The sequence below is a fragment of the Pteropus vampyrus genome, unplaced genomic scaffold (assembly GCF_000151845.1).
Source record: "Pteropus vampyrus isolate Shadow unplaced genomic scaffold, Pvam_2.0 Scaffold1000003706, whole genome shotgun sequence".
Classification (NCBI taxonomy): domain Eukaryota; kingdom Metazoa; phylum Chordata; class Mammalia; order Chiroptera; family Pteropodidae; genus Pteropus; species Pteropus vampyrus.
In genome coordinates, this window is record NW_011918108.1 from 38,398 (window position 1) to 52,665 (window position 14,268).

At 38.1% G+C, this 14,268-nt stretch overlaps 1 protein-coding gene and 1 pseudogene across 1 annotated transcript in view; both read left to right on the forward strand.

Annotated features, from left to right (window-relative positions):
- LOC105311391 (complement factor H-like) overlaps nucleotides 1–14,264 on the forward strand; it is a gene marked incomplete at its 3' end in the record, with an annotated part of 48,264 nt that extends 34,000 nt beyond the window's left edge. The window contains exons 11-21 of the mRNA XM_023527074.1: nucleotides 192–386; nucleotides 813–989; nucleotides 2,842–3,024; nucleotides 4,584–4,760; nucleotides 8,351–8,527; nucleotides 9,498–9,680; nucleotides 9,787–9,966; nucleotides 11,129–11,305; nucleotides 12,620–12,796; nucleotides 13,193–13,402; nucleotides 14,236–14,264. Of these exons, the coding sequence (XP_023382842.1) occupies nucleotides 192–386; nucleotides 813–989; nucleotides 2,842–3,024; nucleotides 4,584–4,760; nucleotides 8,351–8,527; nucleotides 9,498–9,680; nucleotides 9,787–9,966; nucleotides 11,129–11,305; nucleotides 12,620–12,796; nucleotides 13,193–13,402; nucleotides 14,236–14,264 (1,865 nt within the window). The remainder of the gene's footprint in view (nucleotides 1–191; nucleotides 387–812; nucleotides 990–2,841; nucleotides 3,025–4,583; nucleotides 4,761–8,350; nucleotides 8,528–9,497; nucleotides 9,681–9,786; nucleotides 9,967–11,128; nucleotides 11,306–12,619; nucleotides 12,797–13,192; nucleotides 13,403–14,235) is intronic.
- LOC111735579 lies at nucleotides 9,171–9,288 on the forward strand (annotated as a pseudogene).
- Nucleotides 14,265–14,268: the final 4 nt, after the last annotated feature.

Here is a 14,268-nt window from a genome sequence, read left to right on the forward strand (position 1 = left end):
GTGAAATGATCACAAACACGCCTTATTTCTACCATCTGAATTTCTTCACTTTCTTTGTCCTAGAAACCCTAATGCGACGAGTGTTATTATGTTACTGAGAGAATGTAATTCACCACTGAACGATGTATCTCTCGTTTGATATTAAGGTGAAACATTATTCACGCTGTTTTTTTGTTTGTTTTAATTGCCAGTTAAGCAATGTGATATTCCGAAAATAAAACATGGAAGCCTATATCGTGAAAATGTGTACAGACTATACTTTCCAGTAACTGTAGGAAGATGGTTTCACTATTCCTGTGATGCCGGCTTTGTGACTGATTCACAAGAATTCTGGGACCGCATCTCTTGTACACGGGATGGATGGTCCCCAGCAGTGCCCTGCCGCAGTAAGCAAACCCCTTCGTAACAGTGCACGACTACGAATTTCAGAGTGGAGAGAAACACACGTGCGCACAGCTACGCCTGTGTGACGAAAGCAAGGTCAGGGGACGAGTCCTATGAGCGTAACAAGCGATGGAGGTTCTTCCTCGTCTGAGGAGCATTTCATTAAAAAACCAGGAGAGCTAAGAATCCTGCGCCAGAATACCTATATCATTCCCACATATTTAAATTATAAATACTACAGACAAGTGATATTGAATATTCACTTTTCTTTCTTAAAGAACACTGGGTAGTAGCTTTAGTTTTTCGTAAGCGCTGTATGATTTCTGGATGCTTATGAATTCCAATTTAAATACTGTAAAGATAATTTTTAATTTGCTATTTTGACCAGATGTATGAATTTTTTTTAATGATCATTTTATGTTTCTTAGGACAATGTATTTTCAATTATTTGGAAAATGGATATTCTCCATCCCGTCAAACAAAACACATACAGGGTGACTCGATAAAAGTCGACTGCTACCCAGGCTTCACTCTTCAAAATAAGCAGAGCTCACTGACCTGCACGGAGAGCGGCTGGGACCCACCTCCCAAGTGCATCGCTGTTAGTAAGTAAACTGGTCTGACGTCCCAGTCTGTCTGTGATTTTCTAATATTCACCTATACACTCACCTCTTCCTGTGGCAAGATGTGGACATCGACTTTTATTCTGCCGATGGACCTATTTGGTTTCATTTTTCCCTAGCGTGTATGAGTACACACACAATTCTTTTCGATACGTATTTTGAAAAAACAAATGAGCCTCTTGATAGACATTAGTGAAGAAAAACCAGTAAAAGAACGTCAAAGTGGATGCCCATAATCATAAAGTGGTATCATCAGCCTGATGGCACAACAGGGATGTCTGTTGTCTTCTGCGTAAAGAACACCGGTTTTGACCATCGCCCACGGGTGTGAGCATCTTGTGGGAGCTCAGGAAGCCAGCGGAGGGGGCTCCGCGCTTCAGCGCAGCAACCAGATCCAATGGGAGTCGACAGGATGCGATGATGAGGCCGAGAGGAACAGGTTCACGCACCTGAGTGACCCCTGCCCTAAAGTGCACCTTGAGTCTTGGGCTTGGCGACTTCAAGGACTTCTTTTGTTTGGGAAGGCTAAGGTCATCACGGGTCAACCAGGTCCATTCGAGGCTTGTCTTTAAACGTCACTAAGGCTGGTTTGGGGAGCCCTTAGTCTAGGAGCAGCATGAGGCCTCGTCTGGTCTCTGTGCTGAATGACTTGTGTTTGAAGAGGTCTTCCCATCCTGACTGATCGAATTTATGTGTGCTCTGGACATCTGGGACGTTCCCGTTCCCTGGTACTTCTCGCCCTGGCAGTTGTCCCTTACCCGTTCTCGTGTTTTGACCGACCCCAGTATGTGATATACTCGACCCAAGAATCCAGGGGCTGCCGTGCAGACCGTAGACTCTTCCATTCGATAGTTTCTTCTTCTCTGGTTCTCTGAGTTCAACTTCTAGTGATGAGAACCTTGCCCGTTGGTTCTTTTGCTCAATACGACTGACGTTTTCTGCTTGGGTTTTCTCTTCCTGTGTTGTAGTCTGGGAGAGTCTCCCCCAAGTACAGCTACTTTCAGAATAGAGCTCCCATCATTTGCCACTGTCTCTCTGGCATCCAGCTGGGCACCGACTGTTTCCCAGTGCCCCCCGATGGAAGCCCCCTGAGGCTGATTCCATGTTTTAGCTCAGTTTCCTCGTTGCTGATGGCCGGAAGTATCTTGATTATTCTTGTCAGATATTTCTCAATTTTATTAAATGTCTTCAGTGAATCATCTTTTAACTAGACACATGTTCTCTATTGTTAGTTTCTATATAATTTCTGCTCATATTTTTTTTTATTTTTTGAAATTTGTTTTTTTCCGGCTTTATTGGGGTATCATTGACAAATAGGAACTGCACGTGTTTAAGGGGTACAGCTTGCCATTTTGACGTCTGTTTACGTCATGAAATAATCACCACGATCAAGCTAACTACCACATCTGTCGCCTCACACAGTGACCAGTCATTTTGGCCTGTGGTGAGAACATGTAAGATCAACCCTTAGCAGTAGTTAAAATAAGTCACAGGGAAAGGCCCACTGCTAGCTGGGTTCCGGCAAGCTATAGGGTCCAGACCCACGAAACACAGAGGTTTCCACACACTTCTTAGAAGAGACTCTGAGTATTTTAAATCTTGCTTTGTACCTCCCACTCCGCAAAAAAAAAAAAAAGTTTAAAAGTATCTTCACTTAGTATCTTTGGAAACTCATTGCTTATTTTCTCTGATACAAGACCTTAGATAATTAGGGTTTTTTAAGTTTTCATTTACAAATGACTCATTTTTTTTACACTGTTAATATCATTTGTGTCCTTACGAAAATGTTTACTGACAACATGTTTATCTTTTCCTTGTGCTCGCTCCCTTCTAGAGACATGTTCAAAATTGGATCTAGACATTCAGAATGGATTTGTTTCTGAATCAGAGTCTACATATCCTGTAGAGAAAGAAGCACACTATAAATGCAAAGGCGGATATGTAACAGAAGATGGTCAGACAACAGGATCGATTAGGTGTCTGCAAAGTGGGTGGTCAGCTCAACCCCGATGCATTAGTAAGTCATTTGTGACGTTGGCGTTCGTGACGCTGGTGACCGTGGTACAGAAGCTTACTGTAGCAAATTCTTTTGGGGGAGAGGTGGGCTGAGGTGGTTCCATTGGAAGAATAAGTAGAAGCGTCTTGAGAAAAATATATATATATTTTTCTACTTTTTAAGATGAGAACGTCAGTCTATCTTTCTCTTCAGTTCTCTCCACTGTGGAACATGCCATGATTTAGAAACTCGTTAGGCAGCCATTTGTGTATTCTGGTGTAAACTCACTTCCTTTTATCTGAAACTCCTTTCCTATGGCACCTGTTTTTAGGTGGTCAAACTGTTACGTCAGAGAATTTCTTCCGAGACATAAAAGTTATGTTTTTAAGTAAAGATACAGGTTCATAGTGCATAATTTTGGGATAACTTAACCTGTATAATTCGTGTTTGATACTGTAGGGTACGTCCTCTTCTGAAAAGTCACTTCCTTTAGACAGCCTGACCAGTTGTGGCACCAGATTCCGCTGTGCTGACCGATGACCCTTGTCCCAACTCCCTCGATGTTTATGAAGATCTTCTAAGATAATTCGCTCAGTGTATCTTATTTATCCCAAAGCCATGCAGTGAGACTTTTGATTCACTTTAAGTGAAGTGGATATTTAAATTATCCATTTCTATTGTTTCATTTCATTTTCTTTTCAATTTTTATGCTTACGATGAACACTAGCCAAAGAAAAAAATGCTAACGGTTCCCCCTCATAAAACTCATTTTATATTAAATCGTGATCATTTATTCATTATAACACTCTTATTAGGGAAGAGAAAAGGTCTCTATTGTTCTTATTTTTACTAGGATAGTTTTGCTTTATTTTTTAAAGCTTTATGCTCGCCAGCTACATACCACATTATAAAATTGAGATAAATTATTGAAACTTTTATTACCATTACATAAGTTTAGTGTTAGTATGAATTGAGACTATCGTTTAGCACTTTATTTTCTTATACTTATTATAAATGTGGAAATACCTCTATATTCAATCTCAATAAGTATAAAAGAATACACAGCCATTATGAAAATATTTGGAAAAGTTAGCATGTAAATTTTAAAATTTAGTTCAGAAGTAGAATTTTAAGAATGTTTAAAAATTCACTCTCATTGTTGAAAATCAATCTTTTTGTGCAACTGATCCACTTTTCTCTGGCACATATGTCACAAGTGCTAATAAGTTTGGTATCTGAATTCATGAAATGCTTCTCTGTTTTACTAAACAAAATTATGACATCTATGATGGCCTATTTAATTGCTAGCATGGAATAAATACATAAGTATAATTGCATTGAGAAAAATGTTCTTAAAATATGTTTTTAGAGTTAAGTGATAAGAATGGAGCTTTATACAAACATACTTTTCCATTTTGAGTAACTATTTTAAGACAAAGATTCATTACTGGTAGTCTTAGCTATTTTTTATATCATGTAATTTCTTAGTACATTCTAATTGATAGAGATTTTTCCTTACTCGATTAGATTGTACTTTCGATAATATTAGAAATGAAATCCTCAATTCTATTATGCATTAGAGTCTTGTGACATGCCAATATTTGAGAATGCCAGAGCCACAGGTGATGCCACGTGGTTTAAGGTCAATGACAACTTGGTCTATGAATGCCACGATGGATATAAAAATGGAGATGGACACACCAGAGGTAGCATACAATGTGGTAACAATGGTTGGTCTGACACAGCCACATGTCGCGGTAAGTACTTTTCCTCAGGTATTCTTTTTCTTTCAGGTACCAAAATTCCCCAAATCTATTTGAAGCGTTTTATTTTGTTAAACAAATTTGAGTTATGTAGAGTCACTATAAAGGAACAATGATTGAAACCATCTAATGCGAACAGGGAGGAGAGGCTGTTTTGAAGCTCAAAGAGGATCATCTGTTTATCCCAGTACATCGAGGCTGAGTTTTCTACGGTCCATACACATCACAGATTTGTGAGAAAAGCATCCTTTTTTAGTTATTCTAAATGCGGGCTATTATATTATGGGCACTCATTACCAAAATCCTATATATATATATATTTTTTACAATGTCCTTAGCTACTTTGTTCGCGAGTTTCTGCAGAAATGAACACTTACCTCCCACTTTGAGTGTTCATTTCTGCGGGTCCTGAGAAGCTCTTTAGTTTTTCACTTAGACGAGTATTGTGGACCATTACATGAGTATCTTTGACGTCTGCCAATCGTCTATCTATTTTCCGGGGTTAGAAATAGAACGTCAGTCTGTGGAAATCTAGTGGATATAGTGTGTTCCCAGTCAAGGGAACAAACAGTATGCGTGCAAAGCTTTGAAAACCAAACAATACTGGCAAATATCAGGGCGAGCTGAGTCTTCTTTTTTTAAAAAAAAACAAAAAACAAAAAAAGATGGGAGACTTGATTGCCTGGAGAATGCCGAAGGAGACATGGGGAGCAGGGAAGCAGGCTGAGCACCTGAGGCGGGTCTCCTGGGAAGGCGGGCGGGAGAGGGAAGCAGAGCCTCCGTGGGAGAGCCACGCTTTGCGTCAACTTCCGGGGCTACTTCCGGCCTCCGGACAGGAGAACGGAAGGCAAAAGGACGTGTGACTCCGACAGTGTGGAGAATCGGGATTGACCACTTCCATTTTCCTTTGGAATCTGAGACAAACTCATGCGAGAAACATGAGCTTGATAGAAAAGGTTTGACACAGAGACTTCAGAGAGACCCGCACAGACCCGCACAGACCCGCACAGACCCGCACAGACCCCCCCACACACACACGCACAGACCCACACAGACCCACACAGACGCACACAGGCACACACACGCACACACACAAGCACAGACCCACACACACGCACGCACAGACACACACACACAGACCCACACAGACATACACACACATACACGCACACACACACGCGCACACACACACACGCATGCACAGGGCATTTATTATCGAGATGAGGTAGACACACTGAGCAGTGACGAGGGTCCAGTTAAATGTGCTTCATTCTTACTGTCAACAAACAACTTTTGTGGGCTAGAAATAGGCTAAGGGAAAACAGGAAAAAATACAGAATTCTGCCTTTCAAGAACTTTCATTCCAGTATGAAAACAAAATAATTAAACCAAACGATGAACCCGATGATAAAAATATTTCTAATATATTTTTAGGTAACTGTGTTAAAATAAACAAAGAATCAGGGACTTAACAAATAGGAGGAGATCGAGGGTTCTGTTTCTTATAGGAAGGCATCTCTGCATAGAGAGTTCGAAAACCATTCTGGATAGAGAGAGGAGCGTGCGTAAGAGCGACATAGCAAAGAACTTGACCTATTTAAAAATATTTTGAGACCGTAAAGCTTGGAGTCGGAATTGGTGATGGAAGAGAGACAGATGACGTTCGAAGTGTCAGCAAGAGTTGGATCATAAAGGGTTTGGATTTTATTCTAAGTGAAAATGAGTTTAAGATGACACCGAGGTTTCAGGGGCGAGGAATTAATTAGAGCTAGATCCGGTTTGTACGAAGCCCGAAGCTTCTACCATTTTGAGCGGCCTCCTTTAAAAAAGAATGCAAAATAACGTATGATTCTCATGGCCTTTCCGATGTCACTATACATGACAGGAAAACGTGAAAGAGAGGGAGTTGGAGTGACACAGACAGACAGTAGAAACCGACGTGGCCAATGTGGCTGGCTTTCTGTTGAAATTTTCATAAAACGAATGACTCTGTGAACACATTGGTAGGGATGTGCCAGCACGAATAAGGTTTCCAAGAAGTGAACAAATAAGAGTTTAGTGTTCGTTTCAAAGAACTCTCCTTAACCATGTAGGAGAAAATTGCACCTGATTGGCTGATATTTGAGTTTTTGTCAAATATCCCGGAAGTTCTCTTTTCTGGGGAGAGATTGCCAAGGCATTTCTATCATAAACCACTTCAGCCGAACAATTTTGCAGCAACTTTAAATAAATGCACACTTCAGTGTAAAACGTCCATGCTAACATTTCCGAGAATCAGTGCGGGGGTTCAGGATTGTGACTTTTGGATAAAGATAAATCTCTCTAATTCAGGCTATGCTCATCCAGACTCTTCTGTAAATCACATTTCTTAGTTATTATCTTTATGTAAATGTAACAGCCGGATAAAGCTAAAAGCCAAGATCCTTTTGTCGGTGGGGTTGGGGATAGGGAGTAGTTAAGGTGGCATTTTTCACAATATGATGAGACAAAGAATTCATATCAAATGAGCACATAATATCTAAACAGACACATACAAATGAGAGAATTGCTTTGTGGAATATTGGAATCGAATCTGAGGAGAGGAATTCCAGTGGTGTTCATTAGAGTGTGATCTCAACTAGCGACAAAGCTCAACATCGGAAGAAACAGAAAAGCAACGTTATCGAGTGATTTTTTGCGTGGCTTTACTTTAAAATAATAGTTAACTTATGTCCACTTCTGTGATTATGTGTTAATACTTCACTTTTAGATAGTATGAATTTTCTTTATGGTATAATTCTAATTGTTAATTTCCAGGTGTTAATTTTACATGGTAATTACCAAGATAGGAAGATTCCAAATCAGAAAAATGCATCTTTTGTTATAATCGAGCGATGTCGTAAATTTCACAGTTTTTTATCAATCTTAAGGGGTAATTTTTCACATTTCTAATTTGAATCGGAATAATCGACCATTTAACAACAGCCAATAAAAATTATAGATATAATAAGAAGAGAGTGTTGTATATTATATAAATATTCAGGACACCTAGAATATGCCTACCTACGTGGTCTTGGACATATTTCTTTATTTTATTTTATGTTTCAGTTTGATTTATTCACATAAAATATTAATTCAGTGACTTAATGTTTATCAACTGAAATATATTAGAAATGCCTCTCTTGTATGTTCTGGTTCCTCAATTATATCAAAGAAAAATACCAGTTTTTATTTATGCAATGTGAAAATTGCATCATTAGTGTTTTTATAATATGAGAGAATAGTTTTATATTTTGATAATACAAAAAAACGCAACATTAAATTTTATAAATGTCAGTAATGAAATCAGAATCAGATACACTATCATAAGCAACTTGACTTTATAGATAAATTTTCGGGACACATATATAGCTATTCGATGAGTCCCATGTGAATTTAAAGGATGTATAAAACCTAATAGATAATGTTTTTCAAAGAAGAAGATTTATCTGATGCCTCTCTGGATATGCAACACCTAGCACCTCACTCTTACATGACACATAGAAAATTCACTTTGGCAACGATGAATGATATATTCTCATTAAATTATTTGACCTTTTCTATAGAAAAAGAATGCGGAGTTCCCAATATAGAACAAGATGTAATTGCTGAGCCCAAGAAAATCAAATATAAGGTTGGAGACGTGTTGAAATTCTCCTGCAGAAACAGACTTAAAATTGTCGGAAGTGACTCAGTTCAGTGCTACCACTTTGGGTGGTCCCCTAGTCCTCCTAAATGTAAAGGTGAGTACCCGAGAGTCGCTGAAACAAGAATTCGAATTTAAGTTATCACACTGGTTTCCTCTGTTCCTTGGCTTCTTGTGTGTCTGGTGCATTAAACCAGATATACCTGAGGACATGCATTTGGTACTAGACACCTCAGATTTCCTTACACAAGAAATTTATCTTCAATGGCTTTTCGAAATATGTATTGGAAGGAACCATTGATACATATGTTGTGTCTATCGATGGACAGATGGCTTTTGTCATCGTTTTTTGCCTACCATTCCAATTAAGATTGGAAATGTTGATCGGCATGGGCCTCACCTCACTGAGAGTGTCTAAACAATATTCATGCAACTTATAGTCAGTTCAACCACATGAATGACAATTGAAGTTAAAACATATCGATCAAATGCTCGCCTCCAATGATGGTATATTTTCAAAAGGTTTTGATAAAATGTTTCTGTGGAATATAAATGTCACTGTTAGTTGCACAAACATATTCATTGGTTTGCGTGTATTTTTAGAATACCTATAATACCGAACATGTTTTCTGGGCTGAAATATACTTCCCAAAAAACGAGTTCATATAAATAATAAAACTGGGAGATAGAAATCAAGGATAAACACCATTCTTCCTCCTTGGTTTAAGGATGCTACAATAGTCTATGGCCACGCCACCCTGAACAAGCCCGATCCCGTCTGATCTTGGAAACTAAGCAGGGTCGGGCCTGGTTAGTACTTGGATGGGAGACCCCCTAGGAAGACAGGTGCTGTAGGCGTAAAAAATATAAAATAGAGGACTGAGAGCTGACAAGGTTCTTGCAATCTGTGAGGTCAACTAAAAGTTGCCTCGCCTAAAAATACAATGCTATAATAAGTTAGATAATAAATAACAAATTAATTAAAGGAAAAAATATCTTCATTTTACTGGATATTAAGTTGTAAATTAAAAAATTTCGCCATCAATTACGCAGTATTTCTACCACAGGGGAAGTCCAGTCTTGTGGCCGAAGTCCTTCGCTCCTCAATGGGGAAGCTAAAAACACACCTAGAGAAGAATATGCACACGGCGAAGTGGTGGGCTATGTCTGCAAGCCTCGGTTTCTGATGAAGGGTTCTAACCACATTCAGTGCGTTGATGGTCAATGGACAGACTTGCCCATCTGTGTTGGTAATGTATCCGAAAGCTTAATACTTAAACTTGAGTCAACACTGCATTTATATTCATATAATCACATGAATTGTATTTGAGAGATGTGTCTGTGACATTTTCACAGAGGAGGACAGTACGTGTGGCACTGTGCCAGAACTTGCCAATGGCTATGCGGTGTCATCTGCCCCTCCCTATCATCATGGAGAATCGGTAGAGTTCAACTGCACAGAAACATTTGTAATGATTGGACGCAGCTCAGTTACGTGTGTTAGGGGAATGTGGACCCAACTTCCTCAGTGTGTGGGTGAGAATACACTTTTCAATTTCACATTCAATAAAAATTCAATATTTGTATTGTAAAAAACTATATTTGCAACCATATTTTTTTGAAATTTACAGATATTCTTAAAAATGTTAGGTCATAAGTTACAGCGAAACATCTGTTGTTTGTTGTTCAATACGTGTCTACAGAGGAAAAACAGAAGCTAGCAATAGAATTTTACGGATCTGTTCTGATATTAACATTGTTTATCTTTATATGTGTGAAACTAAATTTACTTATACATAAACATATGACCAAAATTTCTTCCTCAGTGTTTATTTTGTATCTCCCTCTAGCCTAGCTTTTCATTCTTCACGAGAGGTTTATTTTCTTAAAGAATTATTTACAAAACACTACCTAGGACCTGACATTTCAGCAAACTAAAGAAGGATTTCCATCTGCATCGAATTTTTGAAACACGTAGCTATATGAAAAACCTTCTGTTGTCTACATGTAACTCATAGTGGAGCCAGCAAAGATTTATTATGGCATTATAGTATGATGGGATTACAGGATGATCTGGTGCATAAACTAGCTTCTAAGTATTCTAGGAGTATCTATACAAAATAGCTCATGACTTAAACATCCGCCTTCTTCTGTTTTTGGTGGTCATGCAAAAGTTCTGCTTAAATTTTCACATTCTGTATATTACATCTTAGATCAACTTTGATCTTTATCTTATATCAACGTTATTGAAAACATCATTAAACAGACAACTTCATATATTCTATTTCCACAGAGAATTGTTTTTATTTTAACATTTTAAGATTGTGGGTTAAATATAATGTAGAGAAACAAATGGATGTGAACATTTGCACAATTTCCAATGGGACCAAGTTTAGTCGTGTGATGACTCTTCACTACACAGATCATCCAGAAAGTGCACCTCTATGCTCTTCCGATCCCCAAAGGAAAAAATGTCTTTACGATGGATATTTTCTCTAAAATTTCAAGACGGGACATAGGCCTACGTCCATACGTAATAGCCCATCTCATGCCGTATGATCAGGAATGGCTTCGTCGGTGGAATTCATAGGCATACATTCTAATTTCATGATACTATTGACTCTATCGCTGGTATTTTTTGTATTAATTACTTGAATTCTTATAATTAGTGTTTTCAGGGAATATTTTTATTTTATAGCAACAGCTGAACTTGCGATGTGTAAATTTCCAAGATCAATTGTAATTGAGGCACACCTCTCCGATAAGATTAATTACGGCCATAATATGAATGTAAGTTACACATGTAAAGGAAAATCAAAACAAAAAAATTCAGTCTGCATAAATGGAAGATGGGATCCCGAAATAACCTGCACAGGTAAGCTCTTGTGTATAACATTTTCAAAATTAATTAAGTCCTCTTTTCTCGTAAGAGGAGTCTCTTTGCGTCTTTAACTTTTTTTATCTCATCGTTACAAGTAATTTTAAAATCGGAAGGTAATTTAGAAAATGACCAAAACACTGTTTCTAAATATTAATTGTCATGTGCATTAGTCAGCTATAAAACAAACCACCCAGAAATGTGGTGGCCTTAAGTTGACATCTGGACAGTAGGTATGCTGGTCACTGCTGGAACACCATCACTTCTAATTTCTTATATTACAAATGTGCCTCTGCCTGTGCCTATAACTATTATGTATTTATCTAACTATCGATGAATGTGTCTGTCTCTGTAGGTATCAATCTACGGATGTATCTGTTGAGTCATCTATTTGTTTATCTCCATCTGTCTTGGAAATTCTGAGTCACGTTGTCACCACCGGTTCCAATAACACGGGGTTCACTCTCTTTTCCACTTTCCATAACTTTATTTCTCTTCTCCAACAGTAGGGCACCTTGGCTCACTTTCCTCGATGTTTTTACCAATTCCCAAGGGCCTAGAATATGCAGGAATGAATAATATGTCCAGGTGTGGAGTACACGTGTTTGTCGATATTTTCTTCTAGAAGCTTTATAGTTTTACATTTATATTTAGGTGTATCCGCCATGTTAAATTAAGTTTGAGTATGATGTAAAATAAGAGACGATGCTCTTTTTTGTATGTAGAGAGCCAGCAGTTCTAGGACTGTGGGTGGGAAAGACTGGAGTGGAAATCAATCGGCTGTGGAAATGATGACTTATTTTGGGCCCTCTATTTGTGCATTTATCGATGCTTCTCCCCACACATGGCCTTAATAATTATAGCTTTATAGTTAATCTCGAAATCTGGTATGTTTTCTCCAGTTACATTCTTGTGAGGATTTTCCTCTAATTGCAATGCATTCGATGATGGTTGTCTGTAAGAAAAAATGTGATCTCCGTCTTTATTCAGAGCCTGCTTTGGAGTGAGTGATTCAGGCAGAGCGTCCTAATATTCAAATTCATTATCATAGACTTTACATAAATAATGCAAGATGGGTCACAGAAAGAATAAAAGGAAGAATCTACAGAGAAGGCCTTGAGAATAGAAACCAAACTTGATATGTTAAGTGCTAAACAAGTTGAAAAGTATGACATATTTAAACATAGAACACGGCGCTATAATTTGATCTTTTAGAATCTGTTATTACTGACATTTTTATTTACTGAACTGTCCTTTGAATATTTTTAACTTATGATTTTTCATCAAGGAATTTAATTTTAATACTTTTAGAAGTACAAAGATGTCCACCTCCACCTCAGATTCCCAGAGCTCGAAATATGACAACTACGGTGAATTATCAAGATGGAGACAAAATATCTATTCTTTGTCAAGAAAATGCTCTAATTCGGGGAGGAGAAGAAATCGTGTGCAAGAATGGGACATGGCAGTCAGTCCCACGCTGTGTCGGTCAGTAGCACGGAACTTGCCTTTTAACCTTCTCTCCAGGAGGTTCAGAGTCCTCTGTGCTTTCTCTGTTCCTGTTCCGCTCACCGTGAAACAGCAAGTCACGATCTAGGTCCACAGCTCAATCATAATTCTTCCACTCTGAGTGTGAAACGAACACAGACAAAAACTTTGGGTTACCGTGTAATTATCAGATACGGTTTTTGTTTATGCACATTTTACTCCTCAAGTGAACTAGGGAGACATGCATTCTTGCAAATTTCAGATACTTTTTAGTTTTCAAATCATTTAATTTGTTCAAGTTATCCTTGTTCCAATATGCGGAACAGTGTTCGATTTCATTTTTCGATTTAAACGTTATCTTTGTGATTGATCCTTTGATCTCTGTTCTACATCTAGAAAAATATCCATGTTCTCAACCACCTCACATAGAACATGGAACCGTTAATGTATCTAGATCTTCGGAAGAAAGGAATGGAACATCTGAACCCAAGCCTTATGCACATGGCACCAAATTAAGTTACATCTGTGAAGATGGTTTCCGGCTATCTGAAGAAGATGGTATAACATGCAACATGGGAAAATGGAGTTCTCCGCCTCAGTGTGTAGGTAAGGACCCCACGCAAACTAGAATTCTGTTTTTGGTACAATTCATTCAAGTAGTCAATCGTCATCAAAGTCATGACACGTAACCCTTTAGATTTCTGAATATATAAAACCATTTATGTGTATGCAGTAATGTAGCATTCACATATTACATATTTACCAAAGAATTTTTGCATAATCAAATCGAGCCTATTCGTGCTAATTTCATTGGTCCAATGAAATCACTTAATTCTGGCATTTTGGGGGTGCTAAAACTGAGTGTACGGTTAAATTAAATCGACCTCTTCACATAGGTACACCAGCGGGTATTCCTCCGTATCTGTATAAGCTGTAGTAGATGCTCTGCCACTAGGTGTTTAAACGCCTATGTTCTTCTTCCAGTATCCGTTCTGATTTCTTATAAAATCTGGTACTCTTCTTAAGATGATTAATTCTGAATGTGTTTCCTTTTATTATCCATGATTGCTTATAGAAGCATTGCTAGCTCCATTCATGAAGATATTGACATTCTTAGTTTCAAGTTCTTGGTCAGGTTGATGTGGACACACACCACACGGTGGCTTTAGGAAGCTTTTGTGTTCCTTCTCTGTTGTGTGATGCTGGCTTCTGTGCGATCATTTTGTTTCAAATAAAAGTACCAAATATGACAATTGGTACATAAAATCAGTTTCAAAGTTATTGAAGTATACTGTTTTTCTTTCTTTCTTTCTTTCTTTCTTTCTTTCTTTCTTTCTTTCTTTCTTTCTTTCTTTCTTTCTTTCTTTCTTTCTTTCTTTCTTTCTTTTCTCTCTCTCTCTCTCTCTTTCTTTCTCTCTCTCTCTCTTTATATATTTTAGGACTTCCTTGCGGACCACCACCTTCAATTTCAA